The sequence below is a fragment of the Acartia tonsa genome, chromosome 12 (assembly GCF_053477335.1).
Source record: "Acartia tonsa isolate MP-2025a chromosome 12, ASM5347733v1, whole genome shotgun sequence".
Taxonomy (NCBI): Eukaryota; Metazoa; Arthropoda; class Copepoda; order Calanoida; family Acartiidae; genus Acartia; species Acartia tonsa.
The window spans coordinates 4849872-4870031 of NC_137271.1; the positions used below are offsets into that span (position 1 = coordinate 4849872).

The 20160-nt window shown below is 29.6% G+C and overlaps 2 protein-coding genes across 6 annotated transcripts; one reads left to right on the forward strand and one right to left on the reverse strand.

Annotated features, from left to right (window-relative positions):
* Positions 1 to 2170: 2170 nt before the first annotated feature.
* On the reverse strand, positions 2171 to 10904 carry LOC145334473 (uncharacterized). The gene is made up of 6 exons (XM_080179937.1): positions 10795 to 10904; positions 9621 to 10230; positions 6115 to 8151; positions 4079 to 5250; positions 3764 to 3841; positions 2171 to 3506 (listed from the first exon to the last, which is right to left on the reverse strand). The coding sequence occupies exons 2-3, from the start codon at positions 10166 to 10168 to the stop codon at positions 6885 to 6887; spliced, it is 1815 nt and encodes a 604-aa protein (XP_080036063.1). The 5' UTR covers positions 10169 to 10230; positions 10795 to 10904; the 3' UTR covers positions 2171 to 3506; positions 3764 to 3841; positions 4079 to 5250; positions 6115 to 6884.
* A 3620-nt stretch (positions 10905 to 14524) lies between these two features.
* On the forward strand, positions 14525 to 19199 carry LOC145333815 (uncharacterized). Of its 5 annotated transcripts, none has more exons than XM_080179055.1 (5): positions 14525 to 14605; positions 15379 to 16318; positions 17619 to 17692; positions 18292 to 18790; positions 18940 to 19199. In XM_080179055.1, exons 2-3 carry the CDS (start codon positions 15442 to 15444, stop codon positions 17627 to 17629), a joined length of 888 nt encoding a protein of 295 aa, XP_080035181.1. In that variant the 5' UTR covers positions 14525 to 14605; positions 15379 to 15441; the 3' UTR covers positions 17630 to 17692; positions 18292 to 18790; positions 18940 to 19199. The 5 variants fall into 5 exon arrangements, with proteins under 5 accessions (XP_080035181.1, XP_080035180.1, XP_080035183.1 ...); XM_080179054.1 differs by having other exon boundaries at positions 18292 to 18734; XM_080179057.1 differs by having other exon boundaries at positions 18292 to 18734; positions 18955 to 19199.
* The last annotated feature ends 961 nt before the right edge of the window (positions 19200 to 20160 follow it).

Genomic DNA, 20160 nt, shown 5'->3' on the forward strand with positions numbered 1-20160 from the left:
AAAATTGAAGCATTTTATCTATGAATATTTTTTTGATTACAAACAAGAATGAAAAAACACTTTTTACCATTTTTTGTGACACATAATTATGCACTTTGCAAAATCTTCTTATTTTTTATAAACCCAAGAATGTTAAATGTAACAAGAACAATAAGTGCTAACCGTTACAATGGACGGACGGACTGTCCCTAACTAAAGAAAAGCTTTGCTTTTAAAACTTAATTTTAAATGAAATTCATGTGCCACTCAATATTTTATCAATAATTACAAATAATTGTGATTAATTTACAATTGATTATCATCATTGTTAATTTCATTATCAAGATGGTCATGAAATTCTTCTTCTTTTATATTGTTAGTCTCATGTGTGTTGTCATTCTGAGCAGGCTCCTCTTTAATAGAGAGAGGATCATCAATAAGTGCCTCTTCTTCTTTTATTATTTCTACTTTCATTTCCATGATATTAGCAGCTTTGGAAGTTTCTTCTTTATAAATAGGTTCTTCTTTAATAGTAAGGAGGTCATTATCTACAGTTTCTTCTTCTTCATTTTCAGTATAATGAGAAGAGTCTTGAGGTTGATGTGTTAATAAGTGTCTATTTTTGTTACTGGATGTAGTGAATGACTTACCACATACTTCACATGAATAAGGATTCTCTCCTGTATGTGTTCTCATATGTCTAGTGAGATTACTTGACCCTGAAAAACAATTTCCACAAACTACACATGAATATGGTTTCTCTCCAGTATGTCCTTTCATATGTAGATTTCTATAGCTGGGATTAGCGAATGATTTACCACATATTTCACATGAATATGGTTTCTCTCCTGAATGTGTTCTTAAATGATTATCTCTATCGGATAACCGTAAAAACATTTTACCACATTGGTCACATGAGTGGGGTTTCTCGCCAGTATGTAATTTCATGTGTTTATTTTTGCTTCCTTTTTCTGTGAATGATTGACCACATTCATCACATGAGTATGGCTTATCTCCAGTATGTTTTCTCATGTGAACGTTTTTATTTTGAGAAGTTGTGAATGATTTATCACATATATCACATGAATATGGTTTCTCTCCCGTATGTATTCTCATGTGAATGTTCCTATTTTGAGAATTAGCGAATGATTTGTCACAAATTTGACAAGAATACTTTTTCTCTTCAGTATCCATTATACAATATTTCTTATGTTGTGATATTGAAATATATTTAATAATTCAGTTGCAAACCTAAAAATAAATCAATAACATGAATCAGGTTGATGATATTTTGAAAAACTTACTTATTAGGCAAAAATGTTTCAGATAAAACAACTAGGTAATAAATGATTATAAATATAGAGAAGAAAAAAATTGATTTTGTTCAATAATACTTAGGTACTAATTTGAATTACAAAAAAGATACCAACAAAATAAAATTTCGACATAATGATTTTTTATTCTAAAAGGCAATACATATAAAAATCACTTTCCAAATGATTGACATGTCAAAAAGGTGGCGGAGTAACTGTTATGATTAATCCTTTTGATTAATAAGAGTAAAAAAAGACAACCCGAAATTTGCAAATAATCAGTTCATTCAGTAGTATTTTTTGCCTTTAAAAATTTATATTTTTTGTATATTATTCTTCATTTAGCAGAAAGCCATTGCATATCAATAAAAATTATGAAAAACAAAAAAGAATCTTTTTCTCAAGAGCCTTTAAGAAACTTTGTCCTTTAAAATCTCCATGGATACATACTTGAAAGTAAATTTTTTTTCTTTTTCTGGTGTAAAATGTTATTGAAATCAAGAAAATATGCTACTGTTAATGATACATTAAAAAAGGGCTGAAAACCATAAAAAAAATACTTGTTTATGGGTCATGCTGTTTAATCTATAAATTCATTGCTGTACAAAAACTGAACCAATAGGATGTGTTTATGTATTTATAGTACAATTCGACCACTAAACGCAGCAATAGAGTTAATAGTGTAGAGTTCCAAACACAAAACTTAAATGAATCCAATTACCTAGGTAATCAATTAAAACTTTGGGTGACAGTGGTATTTATTTGTTTTTAATCTAGCCGCGAATATTACTGCCATTACAAGTAAATTTCCTACCTACAAAATCAGCTGTTTGAAAATTTGAACTCTTCTGAACTTACACTTTATTTCATTGTTATAATCTGAAATGTATAAAAATTATAAAAGTTGTTCATTGGCCATGGATCTAATCTTCTAGCTAAAACATCTAAATAAATATGAAAGATCATATAAATGATCAGAAAAGATGGTGTCAGCTTTGAGATATTTCAATCTTGATTTTAGAGCCTCAATTACATATTCTTTGCCACTTTCTGTTGTCATAATGTGAGCATTAGGGCATAATGATTTGAAAATCTCTGTGTCACTAGCCAATGGATTTTCGTGTAAAACAATGAGGGTGTGAACTTTCTTCAGCTCTACTGATATTCTATCCATACTCTTGCATTTAATATCGCTAAAAGGATGAACTATAACCAAAAATTCCAAGGTATCCGCAATGCTGACAAATAACTCTGATATGGAATTCTCAACAAATGAGTTTCCATGATAATCAAATGTTAACAGGTAGATATCTGTTAATTTGGGCATTTTTGCTATGCCATTCAAATGAGAGCCAGAAAAATCCTCTAGCACTAGGCACTGCAGGGATGGAGTTCTTTTTAAGAGATTGGGCACAGTATCACAATTCTTAATCCATGCATTTTTCATCATTGGAAGTTCATTTGGAAGACTCAAATCTGCAACATCTACTAAAATCAGAGTTTCCAATTGAAAGGCTAGGGTAGAAATCAAATCCTCAATTTCATATTTACACCATATATCATGTTTAAATTTAAGATACTTGACTTTAGTAAAGTATGTGTTCAACATGTTAAATTGATAGTTTTCAAAGCTTACTTACTTACTTACTTACTTGCCTACTATTTGAAAACAGAGATTTTTCAGTTTCTCCCACTCCACCATCACAAAGAGCTAATGATTGTAGTTTTAGCTTTGGTACTTGAGGAGCTTCCAGGTGTTCTTCCTCATACATATCCTTTATCTTTAGTTTAGACAGGGATTCAGAACATGAAGAAAGCAGGGAAGCCAAAGTATTGTAACTTATTTGATCAACAACTAGTGTCTCCAATCTGTCAAATTTGGGAAAATTTTGAAGGTAAAGTTCAAAATGACTACAATACAAATTCAGATAAGTTAATTGTTCTGCATGTTTTTTCAGTAGGTTCAAAACAATCTTGTTTTCAGCCCCAACTGTTAATTTCTCCAGAAATCTAAGTCTTAAATTTTCATGGAGCAAATATGATTCATCTTCTGAATTCAAATCGTTACAAAGCAAATCTAATGCATTGATGTTATTCTTGAAGTTATCAACTATAATTTTCATGACATCATAATGAAAATAAAAAGTTAAATCCAACATGTTGAGATGGCCATTAGGTTTCTTCATGGCTCTCAAAATAGATTCATAGTCTGTCCTGAAAAATTAAAATGATTTAAAACTTTTCAATGATATTTAAGTCCAAACCCTAGGAAATTATTGCTAATTAATCAATCAATAGACAGATATTGTGTTACTTTTATATAAGGATAAGATCACTAACAAAACCAAGTGGTTTACATGTTGATAAAATGACTAAAAGACTAAACTTTATGGGTATTTGGGTATTTTTGTTAATATTTTATCGTTATTTTTTTTTAAATTGAATAGTTTCAACGTACTAGGTATACTTACTTCATATTTGTTATATAATATTTTATTTTAAACCTTCTGAACTTTGATGGCATTAAGGAACAGATTCTTTCATCAAACCTATTTAAAAGATTGAATTAATGTGCTAAAAGGAAAAAAAAATGAAATTGGAACAATGAATTAAGACTTGAATTTTAATAATAAATAATCTTAATTGTAAGTTATACCAAGATTTTGTAGAATTTTAAATTAACATATTTAGATTTTAGGTAGGTACTTAAATAATATGTTGAAGAGATTTCAGAAAAAATAAATCAAATGCCTACATAAATAAAGATGACATTATAAATGACTAACCATTTGGAGACACAGCGAAGTTTTGCAATATCATGGACGTACAAATAGTTTAGGAACACCAGTAGTAGTTCTGGTGCTAGCTTCATGAACAATCCTCCACCCCCTCTCTCCATTTTTGCTTTACTCTTTCTGAAAATAGATTGAAAAATGATAATATAAAGAAGGGTATACATATAAAATAAAACTGTATAGGTAAATTTCAATAAAAAATAAAATAAATATGTACTTTTAAAATTTCTATATTTAAATGAGCTGCTTTATTAGGTATATAAAAGCAACTTTGCCCCTAGAGGCCCTTTAGAGAAACTTCATATGAGGGGAGTCTACACCCACCTCTCAATTATTAATTCTAGTTAAAAAAAAAGAAAAAAATCTTGCAAAAAAATATCTAATCCCACAAAATACCTAATATTTTTTTTCCAATAAAAGTTACCTAATAAAGCTTAGTTTTAAGATGAAAACATAAGAAAAATATATATTACTGTTTATTTTATCTATTAAGTTTGAAAACGTTTTAACTACTTAGTATAATTTTAATCTTTGAACTCATAAATTTAGACACGGAATAAAAAGTCATTTACAAAATACAAAATTAAACTAAAAAATTTCATTCCTAATGGTCATATAACATATTAAATTTTTAAGTAGTCTCATAAGCGTTGTCATTCTAGGAAGTCTCCCCTTCATCATTATAAAAAGGTTCTTCTTTAATAATAAGGAGGTCATTAACCATCGTTTCTTCTTCTGTAATATCTTCTTCATCTTCAGGTTGATGCGTTATCAAATGTTTATCTCTAATTCTAGATGTAGTAAATGACTTGCCACATACTTCACATGAATATGGATTCTCTCCAGTATGTGTTCTCATGTGTCTATCTTTGTGATGAGAAAGCGAAAATGATTTACCACAAATTTCGCATGAAAATGGTTTTTCACCAGTGTGTGTTCTGAAGTGTCTATCTCTGTCACTAGACTGTGCGAAACATTTACCACACATATCACATGAATATGGCTTCTCACCAGTATGTGTTCTCATATGTGTATAGAGATGATTAGGCCGTGAAAATGACTTCCCACATATCTCGCAAGAATGTTTTTTTTCTTTGTTATCCATTATCAGTTGGTTAGTGTGTTAATTGTTGGTTTCTCTTCAGCAGAAAATAATGAAGAATCTAAAATTAAAATTATGTCAGATATACAACTATTGCTTATTAATGCTGAAAGAAAATAACATGAAAAATATATGTTGTATTTACGTGTCAATAAAAAGGGGGGGGGGGGGAATGTGGTGACTCGTGCCACGACATACCAACAATTTTATTTTGGGTGCTTCTCACTTAGTTTTAGAGATAATTGGGTAAAATCTTTTTGGTTGTGTCACTAATTACCCCAAGTTTTGGTATCTTTTAAAAAAAGGTGGCGGTACCGCCGCTCCCGCCGTTTTCCGCCGACGAAAAAAATAACATGGTCTCAAAGGATTCCAAATTGCCTAATTCGGCGAGAAATGTAATAAAATTTTTTTTGTCGGCGGCGGAAAACGGCGGTGGAGGCGATACTGACGCCGTTTTTTATCAAAATATTTTTACTGATCAACCTATAAAGATTTTGTTTCAATATCTTCAAAAATACAAGAGAAGCATAGAATTTAAGATATACCTTGATAAACGAGCATTTGCTTGTAAGGGGAAAATTTTTTGAAAAAAAATAACATGGTCTCAAATGATTCCAAATTGCCTGATTCGGCGAGAAAACTTTGGGTAATAAGTGACACAACCAAAAAGATTTTACCCAATTATTTCTAAAACTAAGGGAGTAGCACCCAAAATAAAATTGCTGGTATGCCGTGGCACGAGTCACCACATTCCCCTCCCCCCTCCCTTTTTAATTATCAATATTTTCTATCCAATCATTGTCTTAACGGTCATTAAGCCCTTGGCATGATATCTGTCATTTCGCATAAATATTATATGTCGAGAAAGTATAACATTTTTGATGAATTATTTGAAAGCTATGAACTATTTAACTAAAACAATAACCTTGAATCTTCTTGATCGGCCTCAGCTACAGACAGTTATTGTTTAACCCAGATAATAGGTATTCAATTCCATTTTATGGATCTGAAAATGTAGGATGAAGTATGGACATTAATAAAAAAAAATTAAACAATTGGACAATGATTAAAGAAATAGAAGGAAATGTTGAACAACATACAAAATCTTTTTCTACATGATTATAGGCAAAAATAATCCTAAAAATATATTTTTACACGCACTTAACTTTAAGTAAAATTATTTTTCTTTATCGAATTTAGATGTAATTTCTTTTGGATTAGGCTTAACTACCAAATTCTAGTACAATATGTAGACTGTTTGTCATTCGGCACCCCCACGCCCTCTCCCTCCTTTTAAAATACCAACTTAAACTGATAAACATGAACCTAATGATTAAATTAATGTTACAAAAATTCTTATTCATTCATTTGGGTGACTTAATTCGGGACACCTGCCATACTCGGCGAGGGTGAGGTAATAATGAGTAGCTCCCATGGGACAGCGTGTCAAGTCATAATGTACTTAATCGTGGAGCTTGAGTTGGCCCTAGTGGCTATAAAAAAAAGTGTCTTGTCCTATTACATTATTTCTTAGGTCCAAATACAAAGAAATCAAAGTTCCCCACAAGGTTCACAAGAATCTTAAGTTTAAGGTTCTTTAAAATATATTGATAAGTTAATCACAACTCTTAGAAAACAATCATTTGGTTGAAAAAATTTTTAAATCATTTTTTCCTACTTCACTGTTTATTTACTCTAATTGTCATCTCTTATAATTTCATTATTAATGAGATTGTCACGAGTTTCTTCTTCTTTAATATTGATTGTCTCAAATATGTTATCATTCTGAGCAGACTCTTCTTTAATAGAGAGAAGATCATTGCCATGAGTGTCTTCCTCTTTTATTGTTTTTACTTTCATATTCATAATATCAGCAGCTTCATCATTGTAAACAGGTTCATCTTTAATAGCAAGAAGATCATTATCCACAGTTTCTTCATCTGTAATTTCTTCTTTTATATCTTCTACATAAACAGTAATCCGAGAAGAATCTTTAGGTTGGTGTGTTTTCAAATGTCGGTCCCTATTTCTTGATTCAGAGAATGACTTGTCACATTGATCACATGAATATGGTTTCTCTCCCGTATGTGTTCTCATATGTCTAGTGAGATTGCTAGACTTTGAAAAAGATTTTTCACACAAGTTACATGAATAAGGTTTTTCACCTGTGTGTGTTCTCATATGATATTCCCTGTCAACTTTCTGTGCAAACAATCTACCACAGATGTCACATGTAAATGATTTTTCTCTATTATGTGCTTTCATATGTTTTTCTTTACTGCCTTCATTAAAAAATGTCTGATCACATAATTCACATGAATACGGTTTCTCTACAGTATGTATTTCCATATGAGTATCTCTATTACCTTTCACTGCGAATGATTTACCACATACATCGCAAGAATAAGGCTTCTCTCCTGTGTGTGTTCTTGTATGAATTTTCTTCTGTTTTGATGAAGAAAATGATTTACTGCATATTTCACATGAATATGGTTTTTCTCCAGTATGTGTTCTCATGTGTATCACTTTATCTTCTGATCGTGAGAACGATTTACCGCATTGGTCACATGAATATGGTTTCTCTCCTGTATGTGTTCTTAAGTGAATGTCTCTACTTTGAGATGTAGTAAATGATTTACTACATACATTACAAGAATAAGGTTTCTCTCCGGTATGTATTCTCATATGAATATCTTTATTACCAGCTAAAGTGAATTGTTTACCACAAACATCGCATGAAAATTGTTTTTCACCTTTATGTATTTTCATATGAGCATTAAGACTACTATATTGTGAAAATGCCTTTTCACAAATTTCACATGAATATGGTTTCTCCCCGGTATGGGTTCTCATATGACTTTCTTTATTTTGAGAAGTTGCAAAAGATTTTCCACAAATCTGACAAGAATGTTTCTTTATTTTAGTATCCATTAGGATGCGTTGAAGTTTTGTTTTTGAAATATATTAGATATTCCTGCAACGGCGTCAGTCCCAAATCTGAAAATAATATAAATATTTACAAAAAAAAATTAAAGAAGACGGAAATATTTTCTTTATTATTTATTTATAATGCGCATTCAACATGTTTCTATCAAAGCTTAGCGTTTTATCCATCGTAATATCTCCAAAATTGAATTTTGCAAAGATTTAAATAGTATTCAACTGAAGAAATGTTTAACCTATCATCATCATTAAATTTATGCTTAATGACTCAGATGTGAGTTTAATTACACACTCAAATATTCAATAAAGATTATGATTGAGAAGTTATTATTATAACATTTTTTTATGGGTTTCATTTAACAGGCCAAAACAAAACAGATTTAGGACAAATAATTTAGTAGGTACCTATGTATTCTATAAGAAATAACTAATACAACCTTACGGAATTTATGCTTATTACACAAGACAATGTCATGGAAATCAGTAACCCTTTTTAACCCCCCCCCCAACCGATTAAGGTCCGGAAAGGAATGCAACTGTTAAGAGTTAAGTGTTGCTTCGAATCCGATAAATTTCTGCTGGGTAAATCGGGTTCCGAGCCACATCATTTATTGTAATGTATTATAGACAATTTTCCCATAAAAATAGATTAAAATTTAAGAATTAATCCCTGGTTAATTAACTGCGGCCTTCAGCTAAACAGGGCAAACAATTAACAAACCAGAGACAAATTAATTTTAATTTTACCATCCGTGGAAAACTGTCTATAAAATGAAACGAAAAAAAACTACAACTCACCTCAATTATCTTGATTAGGTAGGTAATTTGTTAATTATTTTAATTTCAGGCTACAATCAATTCTTTTTTCCATTTCTATCATTGCATTTTGTTTGGATTTTCTGAAAAAAATAATGCAACATGAGAAATATGTAGATTATTTAATAGTATAATAAAACAATAATTTTGAATCTACATCTTTGATATCAGAACAAAGTATTAAAGATTAAATGTAGGTTCAAATGACATTAAGAATCTATGTTTAATTCAAGTAATATTTATGTTTATTGGCGGTTTTCCTTCAAGTGCCTAGTCCTCCCAAGAAAATCATCCTTATTTCGAAATAAATAAATTTAAGAGGGGCTCATAGTTTTTTTTTGTTTATTGATACTTTAGACCAGAAAAGGTTAGGCAATATCGGGTACGAGATCTAGAATTATGATTTTTTTTAAAATACAGCTCATCATATAAATCATAAACATCAGTACATTAATAGGTAATATTAGAACAATCATGATAACAAAATATAAAACAATCTATACAAAGTTTAAAAATTTGCTTTGAAAGTTTTAAAGAAATAATTCCTTATCTTTAAAAACACTGTTAATTTGATTTATATTAATGTAAATAAAAAAAATATCATAAAAGAATCAATTGCATAGAGTTACAGAAATCAGAATGATTATTTTTGAAACAATGTAAAAACTTCACATTTTATTGCTTCTGCTAGTTCCTTCTTTTATATTGAAATGTTCAGAATCCTCTATATCTGATGCAGAATCAATATCATATTCTTCCTCTTTGATTTCGACTTTAACACAACTAAGGTCGAATTCATCATTTCCTATCATTACTTGAGAAATATTAGTTGTGGCCTTATTATTTCTATCACTTTTATTAATATTGGTTTTCCTAGTATGGATTTTAGTATGTTTTTCTTTTTTACTAAACTGCATGAATGTCTCACCGCATATTTCACATGAAAATGGTTTGTCTCCATTATGTATCCTCATATGTCCATCTCTTTTTCCTTTCTCAGAGAATGATTTACCACAAGTTTCACAAGAATATGGTTTTTCTCCAGTATGTGTCCTCAAATGTCTAATTTTCTGACTTGAAGTGGTAAAGGATTTACCACACACCTCACATGAATATGGCTTCTCACCGGTATGGGTTCTCTTATGTGTATATAGATGATTAGGCCGCGAAAATGACTTCCCACATATTTCACAAGAATGTTGTTTTCCTTCACTTTCCATTCTTAGTAAGTTTCATGCATTTTGTTGGTTGTTTCTCACGAGTAGATAACAGTAAGAAAAATCTAAAATAAAACTATTATAAATTTGGATTCAATCTGTAATTTTTTAATAATGAGAAAGTGTTTATTTATATGCTTCTTAATCTTGTATGAAAATAACATGAAAAAACTGTGTAATCAAGACCTCAAATAATTTATAGGGATGGAAATTTTTATGGAGTATTTTAAATCTAATGTATTTTTTAAAAACTTTTGGTAGGGAATTCACCTCTTTTTCTATCCCTTAGACATCGTTGGTAGGTACCTATATATTAATATTTAATACAAGCTCATGATAAATATTTTTATGTTATACAAATATAAAGGTGTCTTTGGTATATTATATTATATAATGGAATATTAAGTAGGTACCTACTAAAGACGACCATTCTTAGTATTTTTTGGGAGGAAAAAAAAACATTAATGGTGGGGAAGGGAAATTGCTGTATATAGGGGACAGGTAAATTTATGTATAAACAAAACTTATTATAACTTTATTTTATTAGAGTCATGAATATGCGATCTAAAGCATAATAATGTAACTTATTACAATAAAAATACTCTGATGGAAATATCTGACATACTTACCTTATTTTCAATTTGATAGGCAATCATCAGCTACAATTACAACCCTCTTCCATTATCTATTTTCATTTATCTAAAATTAAATTTAGTATATGTCAGAGATGGTTTTAAAATTTCAAACTGTGTCTTTACGTTTCATGATCATCTATTATTATTTTTTTTATACCAATAAAATCTATATATTACATTTTGATTTATATAATTAATTCTTAAAACGGGAAATAAAATTGATAGATTAAAATAATTTTATACCTTGTATTACAGTTCCTTCAAGTGTTATATAAATGTTATTTATATATTCACATACATAGATGTTGATTATCAACAGGTATAATTTCTTTGATTTCCATAAATGTTTCCAATTTCAAGTTTCTTTGTTTCCTTTTTTCTTACCAAGTATCATAATTTTAATAAGAAAAGTACAGATTTAATTTTTAGGAAGTTACAATCTAAAGAAGATTCCAACAGATAAGGAACATCGCTTTAACATTGCGTAAATTGAAGATAATAAGATTTACTGATGACTCTTATCTATTCTTAATAGATTCATGCCAAAGTTTAATAGCTGCGCCTTTTCTATTTTCCTTACAAGGCCCTAATAAATATTATTTCCCACCTCAAATTTAATTCCCCCTCCCGTAAGGGATTGGGGGATAGGTGGGGAATAATTATGGAATGTTATATATAAAACCTTATAGAGTATATACAATATTTTGTTATCTAGCTAAGCTTAAAAATTTCTCAAATCATTATACACAGTGGCCCTAGCGTATCTTTGGCTTAAAAATCTTGACCTTAACAGTTGAAACTGTCATAACTTTTTTATTTTTAGGAGTTATGACTTAATTTTTTCCTTTTTCGAAATGGGATTGCATGTATTTTAATAGGAAAATTATAAAATATAATTTATTTCATCAATTCTACTGTTTTTTACCAAGATATGTAAATTTTTGATAAAAAAATCGTATTGTTTTACTCAACGCAGGGAGGGAGAAATTCAGACACATTGCTCAAAAATTTGAAAATTTGAAGTGCAAGTAATACTTAAGTTACAAGAAATCTAAAATATGTTTTGGAAAGGTCTTAAAAATGTCTTAAACATTTGGTTTAAATTTTAAAAATATTGCCCACCCCCAAGCCGCCAGGGGGGAAAAACCGAAACGGTAAGAAAAATGTATGCCTCATACGGGGTGAGATGGGGTGAACTTCCCACGGATAAAATCTAATAAAATTTTGCACACTCATTATTAAGCATGTCTTGTTGCCGCGTTTTTCTGCGTGTAATGGTAGCACTATTTTTGGGCTAATAGTAACCGCTCAAAAATACCTTATATTTAAGGACTTCCAATTGCCTTAAAAAAGATTAAATATTAATTTTTTTTTATAAAAACAATAAATGAGGCCATGATTAAATTATTTATGCAAAAAAATTTTTTAATTTATCTTAAATAAGACTAAAGATATGATGTTTTTAACACCTACTAAAATGATAAATTTTGTCGGGATTTGGGCAAAATATCGCATTGACTAAAGTTGTTTACAAAAGATACACTACACTACGCTGCAGGGCCGCAGTGTATATGATTTTGACACAGATTTTTGAACATAATGTGTTCTAAATGAAAGTTAAATGTATAAACCTGTAAATTAATAAGGAATTAAATTTAATGCCACAAATGTGAGTTTCATTACACACATATTATAATAAGTAACACAAATAATATTAAAGAATGTTTCACCGGCTAAAATATAAATTTGTAGCTTTAAATACAAATATTTCATTGGCACGGCAGTTTTTAGTCTTAGAAAAAAAAGATGTAAATAATTTCGACAGTACTTAGATAGTAAATTTAGAAATATATAAAATCTGTTAGAATATAAGTAGAAAATGGTTAGAATTAAAGATAATTTATAATTTAAGATGTTTACAAACAAAGTACAGATGCCGCACAGAAATATTTCTTGAAAATGTCGTCGTTGTTTCACAATTATTCCATGAAAAATTCCCTTCCTTATTAAATACGCGTTTTTTGCTAAATTAGTTATGAAAATCCTCAAAATATGCATAAACTATCTTTTTATTTGTTTTTTTATATTATTTACAATATTTTTACATTATAACATAAAAAAATATATTGTTTACTTTATATATATATTTACGGGGAGAATTGTCCCCAAAGAAATAGTCCATTTTTTTCTCATAAAACGACGACATTTTAAATAAAATAAATTAAGTGGCATTTGCTCATTCGGAAGCCAAACAAAAATATTTTGTTATAGATTATTATATTTATTTGCATATTAATAAAAACTTGTCTAATAACATAACAGAAAATGATATTTTTAGATCTAATTTTTAATTTTATTTTTAAATTTAAATTAGGTAGATAAATGCCGATTTAAGAAAATTATTAAAAATAATCATTGGAACTTTTCAACCTTGAAAATATGAAATTTGTAGACAAAGTACATAGAGAAAAAAATAAAAGAGAGGAATCGAAGCAACTAGAAGACGAAATTAGGCAGTGGGCCTAGAGGCCTACTCAGCGCTGTTGCCGCGCTAAAATTTATTGCTATTCCACTACTTTTCAAATGGGAGTATTAAAAATTATTAAAAAAAATATTTTTTTTACTTTTTACTATTTCCATATTTAGGGCAAGAATATTAGATTAAATATTTTCGTTTTAATGTTTTAATTAAAAATTACATAGAATTTTATTTTTATTTAAAAAAATTTGTTCATGAAAGATGAATCCTTCTATTTCTAAAAAGGGGGAAATTTTTTTCATAATGAACATTCAGCTGATTCTGACCGCCCACGGCTGTTTGCTAATTATCGCTTTTCTTTTTATTCACATTATTATTTATGATTGACTTACAAAAAGCCCTGGGCGGTTTTTGATTTTCGTCTGCTTCTAAATTTAGGGATGGGGAAGTAGTGTTTTACCATGAAAAAGGGGTGAGTATTCATCCTCTTATCCTTTTTCCTTATGACAAAGTATCAGTATTTAATTAAAAACTATTGGATATATGTAATATTTTCTAACTTTGATATAGTGAATTTACAACCCTCGCTGATAATGCAGCACAGTAGTTTTTGTTCTAATAACACTCGATTGTTATTAAAACATTTCTCTTAATGGTATATTTGTCATAAATGGTATACTTGTCATAAGGCATATTAATTATAATAATGTTTTTTGGAAAGGTATATTTATCATAAAATGTACACTTGTCATAAAAAATATAATGCAGCACAGTAATTTTTGTCATAATAGCACTCTTTTTTTATTAAAACATTTCTCTTAATTAATGGCTTATTTGTCATAAAAGTACACTTGTTATAAAAGATATTTGTCATAAAAGGTACCTTTGTCTAAATAGTACACTTGTCATAAAACATATTTGTATTAAATATATATTTATTAACAAAAGTATATTTTGTCATAAATGGAACACTTGTCATTAAAGTTACAATTGTCATAAATAAACTAATAGAAACAGGTATGTTTATAGTGTCATAATGGTGCAAACAGTTCGAATCTTTGCAATTGGACAGACCAAACCTACTTTGTAAAATTTGTCAGGTCAAATCATAAAATTCTGCTTGTGACTTAGGTAAAAATGTTAAAAGTATAAAATATGTTTAAGTACTTAAAAATCCCCTTATGTTAAAATTATATCTATGATCTTCATCATTAGTACTTTTTAAAATCTAAGTATATTTTTTTCAGATGTATAAATTAAAATGAAATAAAGAATTAGAGGACTGAGGATTGATATCAAATAAAATTTTAAAATTCAGTTGATAAGGTATATCTTAGTTAATTGATATATTTATTTCCCCACGTACATATTTCCCTATTTTTCTTTGAACATATTGTAGAATACAAAAAAAACCAGGGTTAACAATGAAAATAGTTGAATGATAATTAACTATTATGAGGCGATTTTTGAGTTGTGCCAAAAATGTATCAGTGATTTTAAAAGTCTTGTAAAACAATGCGATAAAAAAATATTTTTAAAATAAATTTATCTTTTAAAAACACAAACTAAAATTTTTTACAAATATTTCCAATTTGGCATGGTGCCTCTTTTAATTTTAAACAAATTTCTAGATTAATGAAAAAATTAGATGATTTGAATCAATTGATAATTTTTTTAAAAGTGTCAAGTTAAAATATAACAAAAAGTTTGTTTTATATGGTTCAAAGCCGTCCAATTTGCCAAAAAGAAAGCAAATAAGAATACGGTGATTTTTGGTGGCAGTGGCTGTTCAGCTACTGTTTCTCTACATTTCCAAATTGTATTTCATTTCAGCAATTGATATTCCAAATTTCAGTACTTTAACACTTTTTTGATTGATTTTCTTTGAGCTGTGGTTTGGTTAAAACAAGTGTCTCATCCTTCCTACCTTTAAAATTATAAATTTATCTGGGTACCTAATAATCATCAGGTATCTAGTTAAAAGTACAAATTTTCTATCTAATTACTGTTAACTTATATCATTAGGACAATTGAAACATGTCTATTCTTAGTCTTAAAAGTACAAATGCATGATATGATAAGCATTATATTTATTTTAGATTTATGACTAAAGAACATTGTATCATTATCAAATATTTACAACTCCAGAACAGCAAAGAATAATGGATACTGATGAGAAGAAGCATCCTTGTCACATTTGTGGCAAATTTTTCAGTACTTCTGAAATCTGTAACAGACACATGAAAACACATAAGAAACCATATTCATGTACACTCTGTGATAAATCATTCTCTAAGCCAAGTGATTTAAATACACATATGAGAACACATACTGGCGAGAAGCCATATTCATGTGAAATATGTGGTAAAACATTCGCACAGTTAGGCAATAAAGATATGCATATGAAAGCACATACTGGAGTTAAACCTTATTCATGTGAAATATGTAGTAAATCATTTTCCCGATTAGATTATAAAGATGTTCATATGAGAACACATACTGGTGAGAAGCCATATTCTTGTGAAATATGTAATACTTCATTTTCAAAGTCTAGTGATAAATTAATACATATGAGAACACATACGGGAGAGAAACCATATTCATGTGATATTTGTGGAAAAACATTTTCACGCTCAGGTCATAAAAATTCTCATATGAGATCACATACTGGAGAGAAGCCATTTACATGTGATATATGCGGAAAATCATTCTCACAACCAAGTGGTAAGAACAGGCATATGAAAACACACAAAATTGCAACAAAAGACAGTAGAAATATTGATGACTTTGCTGATTGTGGTGAAGATATAAAAGAAGAAATCAAAGAAGAAGAAACTCAGGATAATGATCCTCTCACTCCTAATGAAAAACTTACTAATAATTATTTAGCTCCTGATTTCATAAATGTAAAAGAAGAAATCAAGGTAGAAGACAATTCTGATAATGAACCTCTTTCTATTAAAGAAGAGACTGCTCAGAATGAAAATGCTTACGACACTGTCAATATAAAAAAAGAAGAAAGTGGCGATTTTCTATTAGGTATATAATGAGAATGTTGATAGTTTTAAAGAATTTAAATTTGAACAACCTGGTGTTTAGCAAACTTTAGCTCTTTTTTATTTTTTACTTAACAATATAATAATATAGGTATCTGTATTTTAACTCTTAAATAAAAGTGATTAGAAATAGTACTCACAAAAAAAACCTTTCCTATGATAAAATGCGAATTCACTTAGTCTCATGGTTTTGCGTTGTTAAATTATGCAAAGACCTTAGTTATACATTTGCTGCGCTACTGAAACCCGGAATAAAAGTTTTTTAAACGTTTATTGAATAAGATAGATCCTTAATCACGTGTACTAATTAACAAAAATCATGAATTTTTGAGAATTGTATTCAAAGGACATTTTTAATTTCAAGTCTTCGCAAATTCACAGATGGCACATCTATGGTTTTCCGAAATGAAAAGAAACTATTTAGAATTCTAAATTTGCAAGTTTTATAAGTTTTGCAAATAAGGGGGGGGGGTGGGTGGGTGTTCCAGGGTTCAAGTTGCCTAACCCCAATGGCTACCAAGTTACCAATATAATTTTCAGACAAATTTGAAACTGCCCATCCCCTTAAATTTCTTTAACTATCTGTTTTTAAAGCTTAAATGTAAAGTTAAGAATTAACCCTTCTCATGCCCTTCCCTTATGGGACCAAGAGGCCTTTAGGGGCTTACGCTAGATTGTATTATAAAGTTTATGGTGTTCAAAAAGTTTTCTATGATAAAATATTTATTTACTAGCGTCTTCGTAGCCTCTAGGGGCTTTGCCCCAAGAGGTAATTAAAAAAAAAATTAAGGCAAAATTCGTAAAGGACCAAGGAAATGTTCAGCAAATTCCTTTAAAAAATGGGGGGGGGGAGATTTTTTTATTTTTGGGGGGGTTGGGAGTGTCCCACCCCCAAGAAAATAGCTTAAAACCACCACAGGACTAATAGGTATATACCCTGAAGAGTAGAATCCGATCGGTTCAGTGGTTACCGAGATCTTAAGGGACAAACAGACGGACAGACAAACGGACAGACAGGCGGACATACATCAAGCTACTTTGTATTATAGATATATATTTATATTTCTTCCACAAGCCTATAACCAGGAATAAGGTATAACCAACGAGTGAAATAAATCTATTTAAAATAATTTTTGAGGGGCAGATGTAAAGGTCGTAAATTCTACTATGTGTTGACCCCCAACGACATCTAAAAATCACGTATAGATTTCGTGATTTTTTTCCAACACAATTTCGTTGTTAGTATAAGCTGGCAAATCACTAAAATTGTTGTGTATTTTTAGGTCAACTGTAGTAAATCTGTTTCGCATTCCTCTGAATATCCTGACTGTTCTGGCACTTCTGATGGTCAAATCAGGTAAAAACGTCACAGGAATCACCTTTAGGGATCAGGCAATGAGAAATAGATTGATGTGTACATTCCCCCAATTACTAAAATTATCCTATTTTGGTTATAGGTGAAATAAGTTTTGTTATCAATATTCGACATGAGCGAAACCACTTTTTTACTTTGAAGCTTTTTCCTTATTTGGGGTATTTTGTACGCACGTCTGCAACGTATAGCTCTTGTCATAAATTTTGCATGTTTGAAACATCCTACTTATTTCAAACCGGATGACCTAAGAAATTTATTTTTAGTTAGTTTATATCTTTCATTAACGGGTCTTAAATCAAGGCTTCATTGTATATGTGGCATAAAAAATACTAAAAAATATATAATAGACAATCCTTAAATATCTTTTAATCAATCGCAATAATATAAATATATATTACTACTTTGATCTTACATTAATCTTACACAAGATTTTCATTATCCAAAGATTAAAATCATTCCCGCCCCTTCTACTGGATAAACGAACTGACCAATAAGCTAGTTCTATGTAAGCAACCTATATTGACAAAAAAAAATTTCCCTGTCATAGTATCACGTATATTCTACATCCATATATTTTTCAGGAAGCACAGACCGGCAGCAAATCTTTAAGCTGACCAGTTTGGAACTGAACATTGCAGTTGCCCTAGCCTACACTATGCTGCCTAAACAGACACATTCCCAGTCTACAATTAGCACGGCTGTAAAACAGCCGCAAGCCGATACTATTAAAATAATGTGATTGTTAAAAGTGATATTAAATTTTATGTTTTAGTTGTATGTATTTCTTTTTAAGTTTGTACAGATTTTAAATGGGTGATTTATTTGTAAAATCGCATATTATTTATATTTTTATTTTGGTAAATAATCAACAAAAAAATTATTTTGAAGAAACCGACAAAGTTAGTTATAATGCAGACATTCAATTGTCATATAAAAATGGAAAATTGAAGAATTACGAAATATTGACGTTTATGTCTTTTATACTATACCGACGTACTAATAAAATTATACACTGAATGCTGAGGTGGATTCTTAAAAAAATTTGCTCCACTAATCGCTTAGTGGGGCCAAATTGTTTACGTAAAAAATCCACCAAAATCACATTAAAAATCTACAAAAATTAAACAAAATCATAGTAGGATTATGAACATAAGAGTTTATTTAATTTTTGTAGATTTTTTTATGTGATTTTGGAGGATTTTTCACGAAAACAATTTTGCCCCACTAAGCGATTAGTGTGGCAGTTTTTTTAAAGAATCCATCTATGATGTTTACATGTAATCTTCATTGAAAATTTCAGCCGTCAATCTTGAATATTGTAACAGACGGAGAACATTTCCAATTATGGAGCAGCTTCGCAATTAAAACGGACCGACGTAAAAACGAACTGACAGTCAGACATTTAGATTTAAAGAGTAGCTTTGCAATTAGAAATAGAATAATTTTTGTTATGATATTTTTATTGTTAAATAAATTTTATTGTTCTGCATTCATAGTTTTTTAAAGCAAAGATACTCTACAATTATTCTTGGTACGTTCAGCATGGAGCGAGGGAGCTTTGGGCTGTAAAATGTCCTGATACCCAAATACCCAATGGACTGTAAATTGGTTGTACAATCACATTTTATTTATTTTCCATTGTCTTATCTCTCAAGATTTCTAGCCATTTGTAAGATTTTAAAATGTAATTTACTATATTATATGTAGCCATTTTGATTCAAGGGTATGTCATGGGGATTGTGACCCATATTTTGGTGGTAGCTTAATACATAAAACATAATGCAAAAAAATGAAGTTAGAAAAGGATGAATAGATTAGATAACCAGATTAAATAATTTTGCCCTAAAATTTTCTACTGGTAAAAATAATTTATACTTCTTATTCATATGATACGCGTGCAAAAGTATTAAAGTATTAAATCCCCAATTAGACATCCAAGGGGGGCGGGGTAAAGTTGTTTTACACCCCTCAAACTTTGATACCCCTCATTTTAACCCCCTCGAAATTAAATCATGAAGTTAAATCATAAAGAATTAATTAGCTCAAAAACTTTAGGTTACCCTCTCAAACCTAAAAAAACATAATTCCCCCCAATACCCACCCCCCCAACAAAAAAAGCTTGGATATCCTTTACTTTCCTCCACTTTTATTCTCCGTGTGTAAGTGAAAAACGTAAAAAGTTTTTTACTCATTATTTCTATCTTATCTTACTTATTATCATGTTATATTACATTTTATGGGGGGCCATAAAAAATTGTTATATTTCCAGGGTACTAAAGGGATATGACAATGGCCGATGAATTTATGTACATCCCCAATGATGATAATCAAAATTAACCCTTCTGTAGATTACAATAATGGGATTTAACTTCTGGACACTCAACTAAATGAATCAACCAATCAAAATTCTATAAAAGTTCCAAAGGTTGTTAAGCCAATGAATAGTAAAT

Coding starts and splice junctions, on each gene's coding strand:
- LOC145334473 (XM_080179937.1), bottom strand. CDS start 10,168: ATGGAAAGTGAAGGAAAACAACATTCTTGTGAAATATGTGGGAAGTCA. Junction 8,152..9,620: donor ACTAGCAGAAGCAATAAAAT/GTGAAGTTTTTA, acceptor GAATATCTAATA/TATTTCAAAAACAAAACTTC.
- LOC145333815 (XM_080179055.1), top strand. CDS start 15,442: ATGGATACTGATGAGAAGAAGCATCCTTGTCACATTTGTGGCAAATTT.